Consider the following 24,068-nt stretch of genomic DNA (forward strand, 5'->3'; position numbering starts at 1 on the left):
CGTTTCGTATTCCATTGCCGTTAATCTCTTAAGTATTCCTTTTAGATTGTCTGCTTGAATCTGAGGATTTGGGCTCAAGCCTCAGAGGGATGTTCACAACCCCTGCCCCGCCAAAAAGAAAAATAATCAACAGATTTTGACAAACTGACATTTAGGATACTGGCCTTATTGGGATGATTAAGCTCCCTGACACCCTGTGATGCACTTTAGTTTTTCTGCCTGGTGTCAACTCGGCGAGCCACCTTCCTTCAAGGCCTGCGGCGGAATGCGGAGGCCCGCGAGGACCTCCATCCATCACTCCACTGTCATCCCTCAACCTCGTCCCTGCCCTGGCCCCACTTGGAGCTCATTAGCGTCCGGCGAGCTGTTGTGACAACTCATCATATCATGACACAAAAGCAGAAGAAAGGCGGCGGGACTCTAGCGTATTACGTGCCCTCCGGGGGCCCGCAAGGTCGGCACCTTTGCATTTAGGGCCCCTTGCGATGTGCCACCAGGCGGAAATGCGGGGCCAGCAGCTTTTTCCTGTCCGGCCTTCACCTCGCCGCCCTCGCTGCCTTTGTCTCAGTCTGTCCTGCTGTCACTTTGTGAGCCCCCTGCGCTACCTCCTGCGCCCCCTCCCACCCCCCGACTCCTTTCTCTCACTGGAGGTCTGACTTAAAGCATCACATTGATTTGACCACCTCCCGAGGGCTCTTTTTACAGTTTGTGACTGCTCTTTCCAAAAATAGATTAGCGTTGAGACTTGGGGCAGCCCATCCGTTGCCCGTAGGTGCGTTGGAATTTTAAGCCAGTCGGAACGCTGAATCCTGATCAGGTCGGTCAACTGTGGTTGGTGCTGTGCACATTTTGTCTTCCGAGGCAAATTCGGGTTTGTCATGTGGACATGATGATCCTTGGTAGATTGCAGTCTGGTGCCTTATCGGTAAGGTGCCATAAAGTATAGCCCGTTGGAAAACAGCCTGGTAAAAAAAAAGGGAATAAAACCTCTGTTTTTAATATAAGCCCCACAGTGGGAAGTAGGAGAAAAGCAGTGAATAAATAGAACCGCTGGTAATATCAGTAGCAGTAACCGGAGGTGGCAAATCCCACGCTTATACTCGAGTATGTTGCCTTACTCGGCGAGCAGGCACCCTGCGTGTCGTGGACAATAGACGGAGTCTGTGTGTTCATTGACGCCAGTTGTTTTTCAGGGTCTTGCGAGTGCGAGGTGTCTTTTGGAGGCTTGAAAAGCTCGGACGTCTTTATTGTCTGATGCTATTTTTGTTTGCTCGAGTGACGAAGGATGCGAGTCAGCGGGGGTGTCGGGCCAGGAAACGTTCTTTCTTCTTACCCTGGCCCTTGTGGAGAAGCCTCCCACGTCGCCCGCTTTTGTCTCCCGACGGCGCTTTTTTTTTTTGTGTCGATGTTGTGTGACGAGAAGCGCCCGAGCCAGTCGAATGCAAGGATTCAGAGCCAGGTGCGGGGCCTCGCTCCTGCAGCGGCTGCCGGGTTCTTACCTTGACGTCATTGACAACCGGAGGGGATACTGATGTCTGCCGCCTGAGTTGATCGTTCGCGCACATCGTAGAAGATCGTTAACCGCCAAGTGCTGAACTTGCCAGCCATTAAACAACAATGGACAATATCTGGAATTGGCTCTTTTTTTTTTCAAGACAAGATTTTTGGGGAGGAAAAGGGCTTTGTCTTCTATCTGACCCACCGGCCAGTAATTCTGATACTCCGACAACCCACTGCAGTTTGTACCTCACATAGGAAAGGGGGCTTGGTATGAATTTGTACCCAACTCCTGAAAACCCAAAAGATTTTGTGAACGTATCAAAATACAAAAAGGGGGTTTATGATGTAAATCCATTAGTCTCTAACCCTTTTCCCTCTCTTTAAGTTGGGATTCGGACATTTTGAACCGTCCTCTCAATGGCCGAGGCCTGTGGACAAAAGAGTTCCTTCAAATGGCCAGTAAAGCTTTTCAGAACGCAGATGAAGAATCGACAACATTCTTTCACATCATTACCCGAGGGAGGAGCAGGGATTCGTGAAGGAGGAGGTTAGGAGGTGAGAGGAGGAGGAGGAGGGGGGGGGGGGGGGGGGGTGAGAGTGGGGAGGAGGGAACAGGGAAAGAGAGGAAGAGCGACAGAACTCGTCAGCTGCATGCGGCAGCTGTCATCATCCTGTTTTTTTTCCTCCCCATCATCCCGTCTATTCTGGATGTGCAGATCAGATCACGAGCGCCTCGGTTTGTGTTTCTTTCTAACGAATCCCGTTCCACCTCGCACCCCCACGCCTCCAACTCGACACACAAGCACATATACGCCCCCCCCTGCCCCTCTACCCCACCCAACCCTCCCTGCTCTGCTCAACCCCACTCCTCCACAGCCTTTTCAGCTCAGGGGCTGTGAATGAGTCCCAAGAGTCTCGCTTGCCTCCCTGGAGTTCTGCAGGGGTTCATTAATCTTTCATTGGGACCATGGCAATAGGGAATGCCCCCCCAAGCCCCCACCACCACCACCACCACCACCACCCACCTCCCAGGCCACCTTCCACAATTCTCCAACCACGATAGAAAAGGTCTTGGAAGAGACAGCTTTACCTACCTACTCTACCTATCCAACTCCAAATATTAACCTGAGTCATTTTGCACCAAAGCATCGGGTTAGACCAATTACAAATTCCAATATCACATATTGGCCCTTCCCAGTCCCATTAATGCTTTTCAAAGTCAACACAAACCCACTCCTACTTTGGCGTTTTTTTATGCATAGATTTAAGTCACTAATGAGGTTGCGTGAGGGCCTACACGAGACCATGCACTCAAGCAGATCCACCCTATTCCCTCCCCCTTTCCCACCTCACTACCCCCCCCCCCCGCCCCCTTCAACATATCATCCATGTTATGATAAGCCTGATTAGTGCTCCTTCTTTGGCTGCTGAGGACAGGATAAGGATGTGTGGGTAAAGGGGCAAAAGCCACCAGGCTTAATCTACAGCAGCGCTCTAATCTGGTTATCTGGTGGCCGGGGGTACGGTCCCAGGCACGGAACATTGGGGGGCCCCCCACGGCCGCTCCACTGTAATCTTTGGGTAATTGAAAAAAAAAAAAAGGGAAAGGGTGGGCTGCGCCACTTAAGAGCACAAAGAGAAGATTACATTGCTCGAAGTAATTTGGCAAACATGCAGAAATGGATTTTCAGCTCCTAACCCTTTTAGTAGGATGCAGTCCTCCTACCCTCTCTAGAATCAGGCCCCAGGGGGAAGCGAGAAAGACGGGGGGGGGGGGAACAGTGGCGCGTTGACCGAAGCCGCTAATGACTCTGGATTTACATGCCCTGCCTTGATTTTCGGCGGTTTGCACAAGATCGATTACTTGCGCCGAAGCTGTGGTTACGAGCGCTTCATCACACATCAGGCCCCAAATGAGAAGCGGCAACCCCCCAGGGCCTCGTAGACTCTCGCTGGATTCCAGTGTGACACCGCAGAAGTGTTTTTAATTACAAACCACTCTGTTTTCACTGAGGCCCGGCGGTTTGGCGCCTCCAAGACACCCGGAATATGATACGCTCTTATTTTTACGTTTCCCCAAAATATTAAACCATGGCCTCTTTTCTTTCTTGTCTTTTTTTCCTTTCTGCAGTCGAATAAGGTTCCAGTGGTTCAGCACCCTCACCACGTGCACCCTCTCACACCGCTGATCACCTACAGCAATGAGCACTTCACGCCAGGGAACCCACCACCTCACCTACAGACAGACGTGGACCCCAAAACAGGCAAGTGTTGGGGGCTCTGGATTAAGTAGACACCAAATACCTTTGAATTTTACTTACAAGACTTGAAACAAAGACTGTTTTTGCATCTGAAGCATTTGGGTCAAGAAATATGAGGGTTATTTGGACGCTGCGGCCGAATCTGTGATTACGGATGCAACCCTACACCGCTGTGGATCTTCCATTTTTCTCACATTAATCATTCTGGGGCCTTGTTTGGAGCTTGACCTCTGTTGCCTTATTTTGTTTATGGCCAACCTGCCTCTTCAATGTTGAGCCATTGAGTTCTATTATCTCGTATTTTATTGGTCTCCAGTCAGTCTTTTAGGTAATGATGTCGCCTTATTACAACGGCCCTTACAAGGGGGGGAAATAATGCACCAGCTGCTGTTTAATGCAGTGCGTAATGGGGCGGCCTAATCGGGACTCAGTGTTTAATTAATTAATGAGGCATATTAGGTCTGGTGGGCCGCTTGTGTGTGGCTTTTAGCAGAATAGCGTTCCAAAATGCACAACACATTTTTTTACGCCTCAGCCTGAAGATACTTTCATTCGTGATGCTTTTTCAGCTATGTTGGCAGGATGAGGAAGCCTGCGAAAGATGTCTTGTTCTTATGTTATTGCCCAACGAAGGTTTTGAGAGCACTACTTGGCTGTAACCAATAATCATCAATGTGAAAAAAATAAATAAATAAATAAACAAAAGAGATATTTTAATCAGAAAATGTAGTCTAGGGCTCATCTCTTGTCTGACCTATAAAAATGTGGAAGTCAAAGTCGTCGTTTTAGTGCCACATTCACTCATGCCTCTATTCGACTGAGCTTGCTAGCTAGCATTAGCTGTATCTGCTACAATTCAAGTAGCTTTACTACATTCAAAGCTTATCACACTTTGTACCAGTACTGTATATGATGTATCTCCATACGTTGTGAATTTGTTGACTCGCTCGCTAGCTAGCTAGCTAGCTAGCATCAGCCTTATCTGCTCCAAGTCAAGTAGTTTCACTTCATCTATAGCCAATTGAGCTATTCAAATAAAACATTAATTAATCTTAGCTACTCATCCACCTTGCCATTATGTGATGTATCTCCATATATTGTAAAGTCACAACTTTTTAAACTTGTGATCGCTAACTAGCATTAGCATACGAGCTTCGTTTAATCCAAAGCTAATATTATGTACTTTCATTTATCTTATTGTTATTCGTCTCCATACAGTCAGAAGTGACACTCTTACTACGATTCGAGCCGTATGATTTGATTGATGTGGCTAAATCAAAGGAGCTTGCTCCCCAAAGACAATTGTACATTTTTTACCCGCTGTCACCAATTAGCCTAAATCGCTTTGCTAACAATGTTTAACAGCTGCATATTTCCGATAGCTTTTGTCGCGCATATAGGAATGATGTCGGTGACAGGGAATGAGGAGGCAACCTCCCTCTGATCACATGCAGCGGCATAATGATATTGTTGAGTTTTGTTAACTTCTAAACCTCCGTCATTTTAGATCATTAATCTCCCGAATTCGTGTGACAAATGTGACAAGAATCGTGTCTTGTGTTTTATTTTTTATTTTTTTTTACTCCCCTCCTCCTCTTCGTCACCTCTCTCCCCTCTCTGCCTCCTCCAAACACATTGTGCCGCTGTCGCCTGGTGAGGCCTTTGATCAGGAAGTGTGATTTTTTTTTTTTCTTCTTTTTTTCTTCTTCTTTTTTTTTGGGCGTTGTGAGTGTACACGCCAGCAAACAAGGCTTCCTCCTCCTGTGATGTGTGCGACACTCCAGATTCTGACAAAAGATTTGATTCTTCATCTTGTCCACCTCCTCTTGGCGCTCATGTCATCTTCTATTTCCACAGGAATACCAAGGCCTCCGCATCCTCCAGATATTTCTCCTTATTACCCGCTGTCACCTGGCGCTGTCGGCCAGATCCCCCATCCCCTAGGATGGTTAGTACCACAGTAAGCGAATCTCCTTCTCTTTTTTTTTACTCTTTGTACTGTGAAAAGTTAGGAGAAGTCATCTTTCAGAATTAAGTATAAACAAACCTTGAAGCGACATATGACAAATGGGCTTTTAATGGTGAATAAAATCAGCGAGTAATTGACGCTCACACTAAAAAGATTGGCCTATAAATTTGTGAATCCCAAACCCCAAATATACGGGGATTTGACTGGATACAAATTCAGTGAACGTATTTGTGTTTTTTCTGTGGAATCTGACCTCTGTTAGCCGCAGAAGAAACTCATATTCACCGCTGTCTGTATACCTTTGTTCTCTTATTGATGTTACTGAAGCAAATACACAGTAAATTATGTAGTGTAAATTTGACTCTATTTCGAGTGACTTCGTTCCTCAACCCTTGAGCGACTTTTATTTTACTCTCTTTCTAGTGTGAATCTTAGCCTACTCTAAAATTGAGTCTATTTGGTACGACTCTAAATAGAGTCAAATTTACCCTACATCATTTTTTGTCTAGGAAAGTATAATTTTTCAAAGTAAAAAAAAATCTGAAAGATGATCATCCATAATATTTTCAAGATGAAGTGATGAAGTGTTTTAGGGATCAATTTTTGGCAATTCTAAACATTCAATGTGGACGGTGTCAATTACAGTAGGAATGTTGCTGTTTGCGGCGACACTTGGTCCTTATCTTGCTGTAATAGCAGGAATTTATTGGAGTCGGTTCTCTTATCATGTAAAATTAACATCATTGAAAATGGGCCGCCATTCTGAATTTCACCGGATAGTTCAAAGCTAAGCAGAGCTGCAGTGTTGTTCGATGCGCAGACCAACAGCCCATGCTTGACTGATGAGCTTTGTGACGTGTAGGATGGCGACGCGGGCATTTGTGCTTGCCGATGTGTCCGTAATTCCGTAAAGTGTTGCCTCCAAGAGTGAAAATTGGATTGAAGCATTTTGCAGTTTGCACTTAAAGTACTTAAATACTTGCACCTACCTCATTTGCATGAGACAGGACCTCCCCTTCAAAACTGGCTGAATGAGAGGTGCCACATTTGTTGCTCCTTGGGGTATTTTGACAGAAGCTTGTCCCAACCTTTAATGTTTTCATTTGTAGAAAAAAACAAAAATCCGATCCCCAAACTTTCTGGATCCTGACGAGGGTTCCCCGTTACAGTTTTATTTAATTTTTTTTATTATGGCGCACACTACTTTGCATGTCTCTGTAGGGTCAAATTAGAGTAAATGAACGGCGATTGCCCGCCTTTTACCCGCAATCCCGCACGGGGACTCTCCCTGGGTAACTCTTGTCAACACTTGTTAATATGACAAAAGGCTACAAATTAAGCTCTGTTAATTTAATGTTTTCTCGCCGCCGTCTAAATAGTGAGAAAGGGCCCCCGAGCGCCGCCACGCCGCCCTTTGATTTGCTGCACTTTATTTTTGGTATAAATTTACATTCATTATTGTTTGTCTTTTGGATGTGTAGACCTCAATTAGCGTGATGGCTCCATTAAAGGGAACCGCACTTCGTCTTTAATTATCACAACAAAACACCTAGTTCCAGCTCGGGGGGGTGGAGGGGGGGGGGGCACACCGAGCGAAGGGTTATGAAATTTAATTAGCCGGCGCTATCAAGATTTGCAGCGTTCAAAATTGTCGGGAGTTTATTCCCACCCCGCCTTTGATCCGCCGCGCGGCAATCCCCCAGATTTTTGTCCCCGATCAAATGAGAATAAAAGAGGCCGACTTGAGGGGGCTCGCTACCTTCTCGTCTGTCAACCTTGTTTCTTTACCTTTCTTCTTTTTCTTCCCAGGCAAGGTCAACCTGTTTATCCAATCACAACAGGGGGTTTCAGACACCCCTACCCAACTGCGCTCACTGTCAACGCATCCATGTCAAGGTGAGTCGAGCCCTCGGCGCGAAACGCACGCACACACGCACACACACACACACACACACAAGCGCATACACAAAATCTTCTTTAGCTTGTGTTGCAAGTTCTCCCTTAAGGACGCCTCACGCCTTCCCATATTCAAAAGGCCAAATCTCCAGCAAGGGTGCTCAAATATTAATTATATTTATCTTCTTTTTTTTCCCACCCCTTAATGAGGCCCCCGAAGAACATTTAGCCCCCGCTGCACGTCAGGCTGAAGCTAAATCAGCCGGGCCGCGTAATTGCCAGACATAAACAAACACAGCAGCGCTTTGGGAGAAAAGTTACGAGGCATAGTTTCATTCCAAAGTGCTGCTATGAACGCCAATGCGTGTTACATGTGGACTTGTAGCCATTTTGTGTATACATGCGTGTGTGTATTTTACAACCGTGGGGTCCCCTTGAGAAACTTGACATTGTGTGGAAAAATGAATTCAACTTTTGATACGCCAACAATCAATACTGATAAATCCGCTGACGTCCAAAAGCGATGCCGCCGCTGTCAGGAGCGCGCACTTAAGGACAAGCTTGATAGATTTGCGTTTCTAAAACAAATGTGACAAGATTTTCCAAGAATGACGGTCGGTCTGTCAAAGTCTGATTGGAACCCGAGTACACCGCACCGAGAATTTTGAAAATCATATGATTGAGTTAAATCATTTCTAAATCACGCCAACGAGGGCTCGTCCAAAAACGGATGTCATCCCCGAGGATTTGTGTGTAGTTTCTCTGCAACGTCGCCAACTAGTGGCCTGGCATGATTATTACCGCCTTGTCAGCTATTTTGTGCTAGTCCTCCTCTATAGCTGAGCCCAGGACTTCGGGGGCTGTGTTCAGCGCCAAGGGACCGTTTGGAGCTGGAGTTTAATTGCGGTCCGATTAGAAAAGCAGCTCCTGTGGGCGTTGTATTTAGACCTCTGTGACATTGATGGATCGTGTCCACGCGGGGAGGGAGGCAGTGTGGAATGAGGGATTTCAGGGGGGGGGGGGGGGGGGTTCTGACTTGTTCAATCCGGCACAGCTGTTCCCAAGTCGTTAAACTGTCCTCAATAACGCGTCTACCTCGTTGAAGCCCATCTTTATGGAAAAGGCCTCTCCAGATTGTCCCCGTTGCAGCAGAGGTCCAGACATCTGGCAGTGGCGTCCGCGTCCCAACTGGGCCGTTAAGTGACTGATAATTTGCGCTCCACATTGTCATCATCCTATTTCCATCGGGGCTAATTGAATCTGCCGGCTGCGGGGTGTGTGTGGGGAGCTAATGCCCTGTGATGAAACCCCTAATTTAATTACCCAATGGAAGGGGGGAAGGGGGGGGGGGGCTGCTTGAGAGGTCTCCGGAGAAGGGTTTTAACACATCCTCCCTTTTCTCTGCTTAAAAATGTTAATTCTCAAGCCCATCACACACCGAGCGATGTGTCCAAATGTGACTGAACTGTCGCGTAGTTTGTGGGGTTCGACCGTAGGTTTGTTGCGGTGCGAATTTTAAATCGCATTTTGTGGTCGAGTGAAATACCCGATTAGAACCCCAGCGAGTTGGTTGGTGTGCGAGGGGTCTGTCACCGGCTGTAATTTGATTGTCCAATATCTGTCCAGTTGGCGTGCGGGCGGGCTTAAGACATGAGCAAAGACAAGAATTGTCTAGCTACTTGGGAACCATCCTGCTCTTTACACCTGACCCCAAATTAGCGTACAGGAAATGGATCTGGTACCTGCTAGCACCTTGCACCTCCTGTTAAAAATGCATCATGGGGTGGGATAAAAAGATTTTGGATAATGATGGGGGTCTTGGTACCTGTATTGTGTGTGTGTGTGTGTGTGTGTGTGTGTGTGTGTGTGTGTGTGTGTGTGTGTGTGTGTGTGTGTGTGTGTGTGTGTGTGTGTGTGTGTGTGTGTGTGTGTGTGTGTGTGTGTGTGTGTGTGTGTGTGTGTGTGTGTGTGTGTGTGTGTGTGTGTGTGTGTGTGTGTGTGTGTGTGTGTGTGTGTGTGTGTGTGTGTGTGTGTGTGTGCTTGTGACAGATGGGCCGCCCTTTGATACGCCTCCGCCCTCCGCCTCCTTCCAAATCCCGTCGTTCCTGCTCCTTCTCGGCCGGATCATTACACATTAAACAGGCACGGGGGGGTTACGCTCCACGTCGGCAATTAAGTGGCTCTGCTTGGCGATACCGCCCCCACCTCGACATACCTTCCCGATTGAGACATAGGGGCCCGGGGTCGGGGCGGGGCCCTCTTCGGCATTCCTTTCTCTGTCTTGATTAAATTGGTCCGAGGCGCTGCTTTCCTGACTCTGGCGATGACGATGCCCCCTGCTCTTCAAAGGGACGGCCGTCATGTTTAAACCATAACCTGGGCCCGCTGTGGGGTGGGGGGTGGGGGGGGGGGGGGGGTAGCAGGAAGTGTGTAGGTGGCGAGGGGACAGGAAAAAGAAGAAGAAGAAGAAGAAGGAGAAGAAAAAAATACATTTGAAACAGAGGAAATTTTAACAAGTGCACAGAAGGCGCGAGAAGCGAAGGGGGAGGGAGAAAGCGGCAGCGGCGGCGGCGGCCCCTAATGATGGGCGACGCGCAGCCGCCGCCCGCCCCGCCAAGCTCCCCATCAGCACATGACATGGCACAAACACCAACGTGTCAGGGATGAAGGCAGGAGAAGGGAAAATAGTTTTGAAGGGTGTGTGTGTGTGTGTTTGGGGGAGGGGGGGGGGGGGCGCCCTCGCTCTCCCCTGAGATGGCCTCCAACAGAAACTAGTTGTTCCTGGCGAGTTTATCCTCATCATTATATTCTGGCTCCGAGCCATGCAGCCAGACACGGCGAGATAATGAGCTTTACAAAAAAAAAAAAAGAGAGAAAGAAACGGCAGAAAGAGGGAAAAATATTCCTTTTTTCCTCCTCCTCCTCCTTCATCCCTTTCTCTTGGATGTTTGGTCACATGGTGGCCCCGTACTGTCAACAATGCGGACGGGCGAATGTGTGCACACTTTGTGCGCATTCCGGCGGGGAAGGGGCTGCTTTCATAAATTGATGGAGGAGCAGCGAAAAGGGAGGATGAGAGGAAGGAATGAGCCCAGTTGATGTCTGATGCTGCAATTTGGCCACTTTGATGGGCTCTCCCGGCCAACTCCAGCGGGAGAAAACCCATGGATTTACCCTCCTTTTATACGGCCAGATTGTACTGTTCAACTTTACCCTCGTATTTCACTTACTAGCAGCTATATATGTCCAATGTCGCAGCTCGTTAGATTCCAAGGGAACAATTTAAGGCACGGACTTTGATAACAAGATAAGTTAGAAAGCAGAAAGTAGTTTAATGTCTTTTCAACTTTTTTTTTTTTTATACATTATCTGTCAACTCGTCACCAATTTACAATTGAAGCAGCTTTCGATTGTTCAAACTTTACACTAGTGTTTAACTTTAACTTAGTAGCAGCTGTATGTCGTAGTTAATCCTAGTTAGATTCCGACAAAAGGGATGAATGGACTTTGATAGGCTCTTTGTAGCCTTGAACAGGTTTAAGCGCTGGAAAATCGGTTGATGGATTTACCAACTTTGCTGTAACGGGTAGTGACCAACTTAAGACCATAATAATAGGGCTGGGTATCGATTCTAATTTCCTCAATCAATTCGATTTCGATTCACAAGAGTTCAGTTCGATTCGATGTTGATTTTTCCCGATTAGATTCGATTCGCTCTTGTTCAATCCGATATCGATTATAATAAGTGTAAATATAAACTTAAAAGATTCAGTCAGGTCTTTCATAAATGTAAGAACATACTTTTAAATTCATGTGAGCAGTTCATTTCAAGAAAACACTAGGATATAAAAAAAAATGGCCTTTAAAATTCATTTTTCTTAAGAAAAAGATACTTAAATAATCGATTTGTGGTTTTATGAATCTATTGAGCTTGAAAAGGAAAAATGATTTGATATTGATTGTTCGATAAAATTATTATTTATTTTTTAACCCAGCCCTTTGACATTACGCCTGTTTCATTTTACTAACCGAGTTAATGGTAGTTTAGATTCGATTTCGGCAGAATAATATATGTCGGTAGTAGCCAATTTATGACTGAAGCTGAAGTTTGGTAGGAAACCAACGTTTCGCCGACATGTACGTGCGGTGCAGGCATTGGATAACAAAATAGCAAAAATTGTTGTATCCACACAATCCAAGTTTCTCAATGTTGGATGACTGTCGACTGATTTAAATGATGAAATGTTTGTGTTGCGCTTGCATTTGATGTGTTTTTCGGGCCACTTCCGTTCACGGCGATGAATTCACGGAACGGAACCGAGCCCACTGAACTGTCATGTTGTTGTTTTGACATGTGCGCCATTGCCCCATTTCACCCGCGTCCATTCTGACCATTTACACAGTCTTCTGTCCTCTAGGTTCCCCCCACACATGGTGCCCCCCCACCACGGCTTGCACACCACGGGCATCCCGCACCCGGCCATCGTCACGCCCAACGTCAAGCAGGAATCCTCCCACAGCGACATCAGCTCCCTCAACAGTTCGTAAGTAAAGTCGACTTTTCCCCCGATTTTGTTTGTGGGGGGGCGGACTTGTTTAATTTCTCAACCTTGCAGGAAACACTCAGATGCTAAAAAGGAGGAGGAGAAGAAGAAGCAGGTCCACATAAAGAAGCCGCTGAACGCCTTCATGCTCTACATGAAGGAGATGCGGGCCAAGGTGGTGGCCGAGTGCACGCTGAAGGAGAGCGCCGCCATCAACCAGATTCTGGGTCGGAGGGTGAGTTGCCTCACGGGCTGGCGCTTCGGTCTGCGACCGCGTTTCTCCACTTCCTTCTCACCTCACCCCATGTTCCGTCCCCTCTTTGTCTTTTTCCAGTGGCACGCGTTAACGAGGGAGGAGCAGGCCAAGTACTACGAGCTGGCCAGGAAAGAACGACAGCTCCACATGCAGCTGTATCCCGGCTGGTCGGCCCGAGACAACTATGTAAGTTTTTAAGTTTACAAGTCGTAACGGACTATTCTTTCCTCGCCTCAACAAACCCAAGACTCGAGCTCGCCAGGGTGCTCGGATCGGCGGGATGGTGGCAAGTGTCGCTGCTGACCCACATTTGGGGATTCTGTTCTGATAGGCTGAATTTACAGGACGTAGTTCAGATGACATTCACTTGTGCCTTGTGATTAGAGTTTAATTTGTTTCATACTTCAAATCATCTTTCACTATTCAAATGAAAGGAAATGTCATTTATTCACCCCCCCCCCCCCCCAGAAAATCGACAAACATTTTCAATTCAAATTTTTATTTCACACAGTTTGTTCCGCAAATTGACACCTTGAATTGAAATACAACTTTCTTTGTGTTTTGTTCTGTGTTTAGGTTTGGTCAAAATATCAGTTCCTCTTAATTTGTGCTCACTTTCAAAAAAAAATTTATCTGATTTGCACGTTAGGTAAAATTTCATCTTTGGCTTTATAGATTATTTTAAATCTGTTGTACTCCATCAATTCATTATTTTTTCATGTAGAAAACAGCGCAGTCATACGCAAGCTCTAACACTACAAAGCTAAAGCTTAGAACAGTAAATATGGTGACATCAGCCACTTAACAATCAGTCCCTTCTACGCTGACACCCACATCACTCACCAGATCAGGCTCCGCCTTTTTAATCCATAAATACTCAAAAGTCACATACTACAGTAGAATGTGAGAATGATACCAAGTGGGCAAAAAATAACATGCACATCACATGCACTTAAATGTGTTCAATAATGCAAAATCATTTCTGATGCAATTTTTCTCATAAGTGAGTTGTTAGAAGTGCACCAAAAATGTTTACCAAAAATCATTGTGATTTTAATTCTCCACACTTTTTTCTCCTACATAATCATTCAAATTTCAACCCGCTTCAAAAATTGACGCCTTCCTGGGTAGATATCGTCTGATTCCAAATCGCTTACACTATTCTCACAATTTAACGTTAAATATAATTTTTTTCCCCATTCATTTGAATTGGGACAAACATTAAACTTTCCTTGCCCACTTCCATACATACAACTTATCAGCATTACCAGATGTCTGATACTGCTTGGCGGCACAGTTGGTGAAGTGCATCATCCAATTAACCAGGAGGTCATCATTTCATAATTTATCTCTCAATTCAATTTTTTAAGCATTCCACATGCATTCAAATCTTAGCATTTCCACACAATTGCTCCAGAAATTGCACTTCGTCTCGTTCGTCAACAAAATTGGTGAAGCATCATGCGGCTCATTATTCGGGATTGTTCTTATACTTTGTGTTCCAAACTAAATGATATTTTTGTGGTCACAAGACCCTCCCAACTCTCTTGTCTTTCCCACTATTGTATTACATGTTTCTATTATTGATGTATTATTGTTTACTTTGGTGTTGACGCTGCCCCCATGTTGACTCTCACGTAGTTGTTTTTTTTAGCGCTGTAAATCCAGCCTGGCAAATGATTGGTCATTAGAGTCCAGTTTTGAGAGCCCATCAAGACAAATTGAGCAAAATAAGCGAGAGGAGCGCGGCGCTACAAGAAAACAATTCTCATCAGGCTCGTACCAACCGCAGGGCAAAAAAAGAAGGGAAAAAAAAGACGGAGAAAGAAGCGATGAATAAATAAATAAACACAAAGACGAGTTGTAGTCTCCCGGCTTCATGTTTTGGGGCGTCCTGCAATATAATAACTAAGGTTCCTGTCTGTGTCTGTCTCCCTTTTTTTTTTTTCCCTCTTTCTATTTTTTTGGCGGCTAACCAACAGGGGAAAAGGAAGAAGAGAAAAAGGGAAAAGCAGCAAGCGGAGAGCAACGGTAAGCGAGCGGCAATTATCTCCCATATTAGAGCGGCCCCATCATGTGTCATCCACATGTGACACCCCGCCAGATAAAAGTCAAGCTAGTTTTGTTGTGCGTGCGTGTGTGTGTGTGTTTGTGCTGCTTTTATTTTTTTTTTCATCATAGTCATGCAATGCAATATTTAAATGGTAGCGTTGGCTGTACAGTAACAACTCCCCATCCTCCCTCCCTTCCCTCTTTTTTGTAGTCTTCCCTTGCTAATAACGGCTGAATATGCATGAACCCCCTTAAGACCCCCCCTCCTGTCCCATCCAATACCCCCCCCCCCTCCCCATTTGCCCGTTAGCATTGTGGCATATGTGTATTTGAGAATACTGTGAGATGAAATTAACTGTTTTTCTAATGCCTGCAGCCTGCAAATACACTACAGTTGTGTGTGTGTGTGTGTGCGTGTGCGTGTGCGTGTGCGCGTGCGAGTGTGTGGACACTAACTGGGCTGCCCCCTCGCTTGGCTTGCTTTTCATCACAATCGAAACACAAATTAAGGAGGTTTCCTCATCCTGTGACTGCTCCATCTTTCATAATTCATACGTATATATTTCTCCTGATCATGTTTGCTTTCATTGTGTTTACTGCCGCTGCTTTTTATTTTTTATTTTTATGTTTTGTTTTGTTTTGTTTTGTTTTTGGGTGACGGTGATCTCCTCTTGAAGGCCTCTCTATCTGTTCTTGTTTTCGTTGCAGAACACAGAGAATATTTTCCAAACCCTTGCCTTTCACTCCCTCCGATTACAGGTGCTAATGTCATTTTTTTTTACTATTAAATATACTAACTGTTTTTCTTTCCTTTTTAATGATCTTGATCTATCTATCCGTGGATGTGTTGAATTTTTCAAAATATTTCCTTATTTCCTTTTTTCTGCTGCCTTTTTTTTTTTTTTTTTTTAATCTGTAAATGCTAAAGAACAAAAATGTTGATATATACGCTGAGGTAATTTATGATCTTACTGTTTGAAGGGTTTGATGCCAGGGTAAACCTCCTTAATGGATAAAAACCGCTCCCTCTTGCCTGTAGGCTAGCGCTAGCATGCCCACTTGAGATGATTCCAGGCCACTTTTCCACACTAATGCAAAGCAAACGATAGGCATGGGCCGCTATCACATTCTGATGGTATGATGACCGTGAACAAAAAATGTATTCGGGGATAAGGACCGCAAATAATCGATGCTCACTTATAGTTGCTATGGGTGGGGGGGAAACTATGGAAAAAAAAATCGCTAATAAGTCAGGGATTCAGTTTAAAAAAAATCAAATAAAACGTTAAAAAAAAAAGTTCCCACCAAATTTACAAATAGACAAATATGCAACTTCCGAACTAGGTATAATATTAAAGGGATACTTGATTTTCAACAGTAAGAATAATATTTTGTCTATAATTCATGCGATAACTTAATTATTTTTCATGAGCAGTTAGTACTTTTAAAAACAAATGTTCAAATCGACTGAAGATGACATCACCTGTTCTGAGGAAATAGCTAACGAGCAATCATGGCTCAGTTTGCTGACCCGGAAAACAGGTGAGCTGTGATTGGTCGTTACCTATTTCCTCAACACAGGTGACGTCAAATTAATTACAGACAAAACATGAACTGTTAACTGCTGGAAATGAGTCGCGTATCCCTTTAAAATCTTTGGATAAATAACTTTTTTCTATTGAACGTGCTCTGTCTGTACTTTAGCAAATATAAAAAATAAAATGAACAGTGGCTTTTGTTCCGTATCAAATCACAATATTGTCCCAACAGTAAAAGTGCTTATTTTTCGGAAAACGAGTAGCTCTTCTCCACTTTGTGAATAAGCCTCAGAGCGGAAATAAACGTATATGTTAGCCATTTTGGTTAGCACGTTATGTGTCTCAGTAGCAAGCCTATAATATTTATTTCACGCTAACTCTTAATAGCTGGTTGCTAACGATGCGTAAACGTGATATCGTATTGGAAACATTGGCTCCCCTTGCTGCCGCGCTTCATTGGCATGTTTCACATATTCTTCCTCTACCAAGCCGCGGAGCATTATTGACAAGGAAAAATTGTTGTCCGAAACTTGAAACGGGTAACCGGCCCATGCCTACAAGCGACTGACTAAAAGTATTTGAGAATTAGATTTCCTCTTGGCTTTATTAATCCTCCCCCTGGCGAGGGCTAACAAAAGCTAGCTGCCGCTCGCTGTCTGATCATTTTTGATGAATCCACCCTGCATTTTCTTAACTTGAACTCTCAGCTTTAGATCCCGCTACTGGAATGTGATTGTGTTCATGTCCTGATTTTTGATCTTGTGCATGGAATGTGCTTGGATTATTACTACTACTAATACTTGTAAGAAATCCCATCGAAGGCTGGATTTACACTGCAGTCGTCGTAGAGGTTCAATGTCGTCTGATAACCTCGGAAATATTCAACTTGGCGAAGAATGTTTTCCTGCTATTTTTTTGTATTGAGACCAGGGACGGGCAACTTAAACGATGGAGGGGGCCACAATGGGGGGGGGGGGGGGGGGGGGGCTAACCGTACACTTCCAAATCAGTTGTAGGATATTTTTTGTTGCATTTTGTGTAGACTGCGTATTGATGGTTGGATTTCTGCATCAGAATCAGATCTGGTCTTCAGCCACATTTGGAAATTGGCCTTCTTCGATGGTATGCGTTCTTGTTTTTTTCCCCCCCCCGAAGTGGAAGCGTGCAGTGTAAATCCAGCCACGAGGCACAATTGACAATAGCTGTCAATCTCCGTAGACTCACTGTAACTATTTCTCCTTATTTCTCTCCTACTTGTGCTTTTTTGTTTTGTTTCATTTTGGTGCAACTCTTCTTTTTTTTTTTCTTCCTCCTTCTTCCTTGCTGGCTTCCCCCCCCACTTCCCCTTTTCTTGGCCGCCGCGGCATCAGACCTGAGCGCTCCTAAGAAGTGTCGAGCGCGCTTTGGGCTCGATCAACAGAATAACTGGTGTGGCCCGTGCAGGTGTGTATGGGGTGTGCTTGAACCGAGTCCGGGGGTGGTCGGGTGCAGGCTGGGCGAGGGGGGGGGGGGGTGACGCCACGCTGGGACTTCCTCGTCTTTTCGCTCGCTCCTTTTTTTATTTATTTTTTCTGTTCTCCTGTTTCTCTGGCCGAGCTACGTCAGCTTCCTCCAGCCACGCCCTGCCGGTCCGTCTTGGATCTCCAAGGGTGCCTGAGTGATGCTTGTATGAGTGTGATCAAATTTATGGGGGGGGGGGGGGCTTATTGACTGGCAGGTGGGGGCTTGGGGAGGTCCAAAATGGAGGAGGTCCCAGTGTTTACCAGCCTGAACCTCAACCCAGGCTCCATGTGTGTGTTTTTTTGTCTGTGCAATGACGTGTCCATTTTTTTGTTTTGTTTTCTTTTTCCTCCGTCTCCTGTGTGTGTTTTTGTTTGTGTCCTTTACCTCTTTGGCTATAACAGATGCAAATACCCCAAAGAAGTGTCGTGCCTTGTTCGGGCTTGACCAGCTGAGTTTATGGTGCAAACCGTGCAGGTACATAACTTGCCTGAATGGGAGCAAAAGGCGACCGCCATGAACTTATTTTTAATTTTTTTTCTCTCCCTATTTCCTTGATGATTTTCTCTCTCTCTAAAATAAGTTTCCATCGGTGTGCTCAACAGATGGCAAACTGCTTTTTTACCCTCAGAACTTCCTGCACTATATTAATAATAAAAAAATAAAAAAAATCCCTCTCCATTGGATTCAGTTAGAGCCAGTTGGTAGAAAATGGATTTCGTTCGTGTATTTTTGTTTTGCTTTATGTTGGAAATCCGTTTTCTCCGCTCCCCCGACCCATCTTATTAACTGTCATGTTTGTCCTAATTGGCGCCTCCCCTTTTTATCGAATAACAATGTGATGCTCGGCAACTTTTTGTTTTAGCCCTGCTTCCTCTTGAGGGGCCCGCTCAGTGACACTCTTTTCTGTGCTCCTCCTCTTCCTCCTCCTTCCCTCTCTTCCTCCTCTTCAATAACCCTGACTTAGTCCCTACCTGTTGTCTTTCTGTTCTGACACAAGCAGTCTTTGAATTGGGAATGCTTTCATGGTAGGTATTTGTTTCTGCTAAGTACATTCCCCCCCCCCCCCCTCCCCCCCCCTTTCCTCCGTGGCATATTCCATTTTGTGTTGTGATGACCGCGTCCTCCGTCAACGCTTCCCCCTTCCCACCAATACGAAGACGGCGCATTCCGACAGATCACAAGATCAGGCACGATAATTCCGTCTTCATTACAGGAGCCGAGAGGTTAAGAGTCCTCTCCGGGGGCTCCCGTTGCCGAAAATCCGGCCTAATTTCCCGGGAGGCGGCGGGACCGAACAAAAAGAAAGGAAAATCAATAGCGGCGCATACAATGAATCGATGCGCGTGTTAAAAAATGGATATGAGCTCATTTGTTGCTCTTTGACGGACGGTTAGCGGGAGACGGGTCCGTACTTAGTGGCAAAACGATACCCCGCCGCGCCCGCTCGATACTTTATCCAATGTCCCGCCTCCTGGAATTGCATGCACCCCCCCCCCCCCACTCCCACCCACTAAGCATGTATGTGCTTTGTTGGTGTTGCCTCATCCCCGGTAATGTGCTCTCTCTGGTTTTTACCGGCCCCAAAAAATTGGACGCAAAAAAGCCTCCCTTGTTTTTTGTTGTTGTTGTTAGTCTTGAGTTCCCGTCGTTGCCTTCAGGCGGAGTCACCACCAGGGTCAAGGTAAAAGCATGAGCGGGGGCAGATTTCACCCCCCCCTTAACCAAATCCCAGCCCCGGGTGGTCACCTTACGACTCCAGAGGGGTCTTGAACGCGGCAGGAATGCAAACATGAGGTCGTGACCCCTCATGTTCACGCTTGTGTCTGTGGGGCAGGTGCTCGCCAGTGCGCATCTTTTTCTTAAGATTTTTTTCCCAAGCTTGATTCTGTACCAAATGTACAAACTGGGACCCCCTCAGGACGAGGAGGTAGAGTGGCGAGCGGTGCCGGAAGGGGGTCGCCAGTAGCGCAGTGCTGAATTGTAGCTCTTCTGCGGAAGAAAAACCTCTTTCTCTTGGGCAAAAAAATGGTATTACCTTAGATGTGGATTTTCTAGCACCTCCTGTAAGGCAATTTCGAATCCCGCTTAGGTCACTCCTGGACAAACTTAACGAAAAGATGTGACCGTAATGGTTGACGGCAGAAATATTTCAAGGAACACCCTAACGACAAAGTTTTCACTCTCGAGCAGGGTTCTCCAATTCCGGTCCTCGAGGTCCGGAGTCCTGCAGGTTTTAGATGTTTCCTCCAACTAGCGCACCTGATACATATATTCGGCTCATCAGCATGCCTGATATCGGTGCTGATCGTTAGCATCGGGTGTGTTGGTAGGCAGAAACATCTAAAGCATGCAGGACTACGGACCTCGGGGACCGGAGTCCTGCAGGTTTTAGATGTTTCCTCCAACTAGCGCACCCGATACATATATTCGGCTCATCAGCATGTCTGATATCGGTGCTGATCGTTAGCATCGGGTGTGTTGGTAGGCAGAAACATCTAAAGCCTGCAGGACTACGGACCTCGGGGACCGGAATTAGTGAACCCTGCTCTCGGGACTTCGGTTAGCGTTGCGCAATGACGTCAGTTAGAAAAAGCCGAGTTGAAATCATTTGACCCAATGACCTTTTCCACAAAGGTCGGGGAGAAGTTTGGGAGATTTTCATTTCCGTAGAGGCCCAGGGTCTCTCGTTCTTTCCAGCGGCGTTCATACAAAACGGCGTTCATACAAAACGGCGAGACGCTGGGAAGACGTCAAAACACTCGGCAGTGTAAATCCAGAGAGTGAGCATTACTTGATCTTTGTGTCCACTCCTCATCACTTCCCGCCTGCTTGGTGTCCCGTTTCTTTCTCTTGGGGGGGGTCATTTCTCGATCATGCATGGCAAACCGATGCATCGCGGCGCATTCACGTGAGCCGCCATCAAATCCCAAGTCTGAAAACCTTGTCTCGTCTCGCCTTGCCCTTCCCGATCCAGGAGGAAAAAAAAGTGCATTCGCTACATCCAAGGTGAAGGCAGCTGCGCCAGTCCTCCCTCCTCGGACGGAAGCTTCCCAGACTCCCCCCCGTCCTCGCCCTCCTCCGTGGTCCCGTCCCCCTCGCCAAAAGAGTCCAAACCTCAGACTGAACAAATGCAACCTCTTTCACTGACTATGAAACCCGCCCACCAGCCGCTCCTCCATCACCCGCACCTCCTGGCCGGGCCGCCGGAGAACGTCGCGGCGGCGGGCAGGAAAACGCTGGCCCCGGACGCCGCCGACGTCCCACCCTCGCGGCTCCCGGGCCCCCCGGTCGCGTCTCCAATGGCCCGGCCCTCGCCGCTGCTGTGTCATTCCCACTCGCTGCAGCCGCTGTCGCTGGTGACCAAGTCGTCTATAGAGTAGGAGTCGCACCCTCTTCTCCTTTTGTTTCTTCTAGCCGCTGCTAGCTCTATTTTTGTTTTCAAGTTCATTGGTCAATATTTGACCCGCCAAGGAACCATCCAATTTTCCTAAAGAATTAACATGAGGAGCTGTAACAATAGCTCGCTAAAACTTTTTTTAAATTTTTTTTTTTAATCCTTTTTGTCTTCTGCAAAAAGTTCGAGGAGGTAACGAGACTGTTGGTTGTTGACGTGCTGTCGTTAATAACAAAAGGCTTCTTCAGTCAAATTTTGAAATGCACAAGGCAGATCATCCGGGTCACGATGGTCCTCCGCTTAAGTTGCGAGAACTGGAGACTTCTTCAGTCAAGATTCTTGGAGTTCATCTTGAGTCCAAAAGGCCTTTTTTCAGTTCAAATTTTGACCGAAGAAGCTTTTCAACAACCAATTTTCTCGATTCAACGTTTGCGGATTGACACGATCCCGACGACTCAGAGAAGCTTTTGGAGGCAACTGCGCTCTTCTTGATTGTTGAACACGTTTTCACTTTTAATCCAAAAGATTTATTCTATGAAAATTTAGAAGTGAAGAAGTTCTTCTTGCCTCTGTTCACCGTTAGGGTATTAAAAATGCTCATTCAGTTAAATTTAGAAGAATTTAGAGGCGAGCTCAGTCATTCGGGTCTTGCTAATCCACAAACGGACTTTAGACTGGATCTTATTTGGGTTGTTGAAGACCACCTTTGTTCTAAAAGAACTCTTCAGTTCTCATGTTGACTGAAGAAGTGAATGTGAAAATGTCATCAACAACCAAGAACACGGTTTCCTCCAAAATGTTTTCACCAATAATCCAAAAGACTTCCTTTGTCAGATTTAAAAAGCAAAGAAGATTTTTGGACGACGGGTGTAAAACCTCTTCAACAACCCGGAAGATTCCACTCGCCTTCGTCACAACCTTTTGGTAGTTGAAGACGATTCACCTTCAATTCTCTATCCGGGTTCTTGTGGTCATCTGCAAAAAGTCGTATCAAGGCAATTGGACTCTTCTCGGTTGTTGAAGACATTTCGCCTTCAATCCAGAAGGTTTCCTCGTCTTCAACAACCGAGAAGAGTCCAAAAGGAGGATTTGGTTCTGAATTGGACCGAATGTGCAAGAAAAGTCGAGTGGGCCTGCGTTCAACTTTTTGCGGATGACCGAGAATCTTCCGACAAATCAGTTTCCCCCGTTTCGTTTTTTCAATTTCGGACAACAGCGGACACGACAAGCAAAAGGCCAGCGTTGGTTCTTCTTCTTTATTTGTATTAAATACGAGCTTGCGAACCAATCACTCCCTTTCACGCAGCGCAGCAGGTTGAGAGGCGAGCAGCGACAGAGCAGCGAGGAACAACGTTGAATTGTGAATTGTTAGTTGTTCTTGTTCAAATGTACAGAATCAAACAAAAATGGGGTTTTGGGGGGCGGGCCGGTCGGGTTCGGGGATATTGTGTTGATTATGCATTCTTCCACTGCTTTTTTCTTTGTTTACCTTTCGGGGAGGGTTTGAGGGTGGGCGGGGGTGTTTAAAGGGGTCGTTGGATTGAAAATGTCACCATGCTAGGACCAGTAGTATTTATTGCTTTAGAGATTTTGCTCGTCGTATCTTGTATGTGTCTCTTTTTTGACCTTTTATTTCCTTTTTCTTAAAAAAATGTTGTACAAATATTTTTTCTTAAGGTAAGCTATATATATATATATATATATATATATATATATATATATATATATATTAATATATATATATTTATATATATATATATATTAATATATATATATTTATATATATATATATATTAATATATATATATATATATATATATATTAATATATATATATTAATATATATATATTAATATATATATATATATTAATATATATATATATATTAATATATATATATTAATATATATATATATATATATATTAATATATATATATATTAATATATATATATATTAATATATATTTATATATATATTAATATATATTTATATATATATAACGATCCATTTTTACAAGGTTTTAAAAGGCATATTTTTCCCACCCAACCATCTTTTTTCTGAAAAATCCAGATTTCGCTCTCGTGTCCCGTGTTGACGTCACCAAGCGAGCGATTGCACATATTTCCAGGAACGCGTCGAAAAAGCCATTATACGGATAAAAAAACCAACCCAGTGCGTCGAAAGCCCTTCCCTTTGTCATCTTCATCTCTCGGACTGTTGCTCCGCCGTGTACAGATTTTTTTCCCGTGCCAAATTTGTGCGCTGATTTCATCTCGCCGGCCACGCCCCCCTCCACCCAGTGCCCAGACCACGCCTCCTCTTTTCGTTTCAGTTCAATGCCATCCTTTTTGCTGTGACGTTACATAGATTGCTATGTATGTAGTATAAATGTTGCTATAACAAATGTGTTTGGTAGCAAATTGTCAAATATTAAAAAATTTAAACCTAATAATAAAAAAAAGAAAAAAAACGAAGGGCATCATACTGTATAAAACCCACACGGGCCAAATTCTGTATATTAGGAGGTTCATAAAAAAAACTATTAAATACAAAAAAATACTCAAACTGCCACTTTGAATTACACTACTACGTATAGGTAGGTAGGAAAAAAAATAGGCATGTTGATGTTGCAAGAGGCTGTAAAATATTAACGAGAAAAAAACGCTACAAGAGAAATCATCCACTCGGTGCCATTGTAGTTGACATGACGCGACTGTAATCTGTCAATTTCTTCTCTGGTTTATTAAGATGCTAATGATAAATAGTTTGAATGTTTCCTTAACGGCTGTGATGTTCCTGTTCTCTTTTTTGCTCTTTTCTTTTCTTTGTTTGTCCGTTTGTTTGTTTGTTTGTTTGTTTCTTCCCGTTCTTTTCTAATGGTTCGCCGAAACCACGTTTTTTGTAATGAATCAATGTTAATGCTGTACAGTCTCTGTAGCATGCAGTTCTGTATTAATAAAAGCAACTTAGTATGTGCACGCCTGCGTCTTCCTTTTGCTTCAGCTCCACTTGAATGTCTCGTCTTCTTGTTCGACCGGGAAAGATGATTTTGGTTTTGGGGTAAACATTTTTGTTGTGTTCACGCATCTTATTCTGCCTTCATCGTTTATTCATATATTTTAGACTCCACCTCTTCTTTCAACTACTTCGGCA

At 45.0% G+C, this 24,068-nt stretch overlaps 1 protein-coding gene across 25 annotated transcripts in view; it reads left to right on the plus strand.

Moving 5' to 3' along the window:
- Positions 1-22,620, plus strand: part of tcf7l2 (transcription factor 7 like 2) — a 95,548-nt gene extending 72,928 nt beyond the window's left edge. For 4 of the 25 annotated variants that reach the window (XM_086065092.1, XM_086065108.1, XM_086065101.1 and 1 more), the window contains 10 exons: positions 3,632-3,764; positions 5,619-5,721; positions 7,540-7,626; positions 12,030-12,170; positions 12,243-12,405; positions 12,505-12,612; positions 14,394-14,457; positions 15,187-15,237; positions 17,387-17,459; positions 20,494-22,620. In XM_086065092.1, coding sequence (XP_085921218.1) covers positions 3,632-3,764; positions 5,619-5,721; positions 7,540-7,626; positions 12,030-12,170; positions 12,243-12,405; positions 12,505-12,612; positions 14,394-14,457; positions 15,187-15,237; positions 17,387-17,459; positions 20,494-20,899 — 1,329 coding nt within the window. In that variant the 3' untranslated portion in view covers positions 20,900-22,620. Of the gene's footprint in view, positions 1-3,631; positions 3,765-5,618; positions 5,722-7,539; positions 7,627-12,029; positions 12,171-12,242; positions 12,406-12,504; positions 12,613-14,393; positions 14,458-15,186; positions 15,238-17,386; positions 17,460-17,920; positions 17,994-18,483; positions 18,546-20,493 lie in introns of those variants that run through there. The other 21 variants (XM_086065099.1, XM_086065109.1, XM_086065104.1 and 18 more) reach the window with 17 other exon arrangements.
- The last annotated feature ends 1,448 nt before the right edge of the window (positions 22,621-24,068 follow it).

This window comes from Leptonotus elevatus, chromosome 20 (assembly GCF_054856555.1).
Source record: "Leptonotus elevatus isolate MCC_2025b chromosome 20, RoL_Lele_1.0, whole genome shotgun sequence".
Taxonomy (NCBI): domain Eukaryota; kingdom Metazoa; phylum Chordata; class Actinopteri; order Syngnathiformes; family Syngnathidae; genus Leptonotus; species Leptonotus elevatus.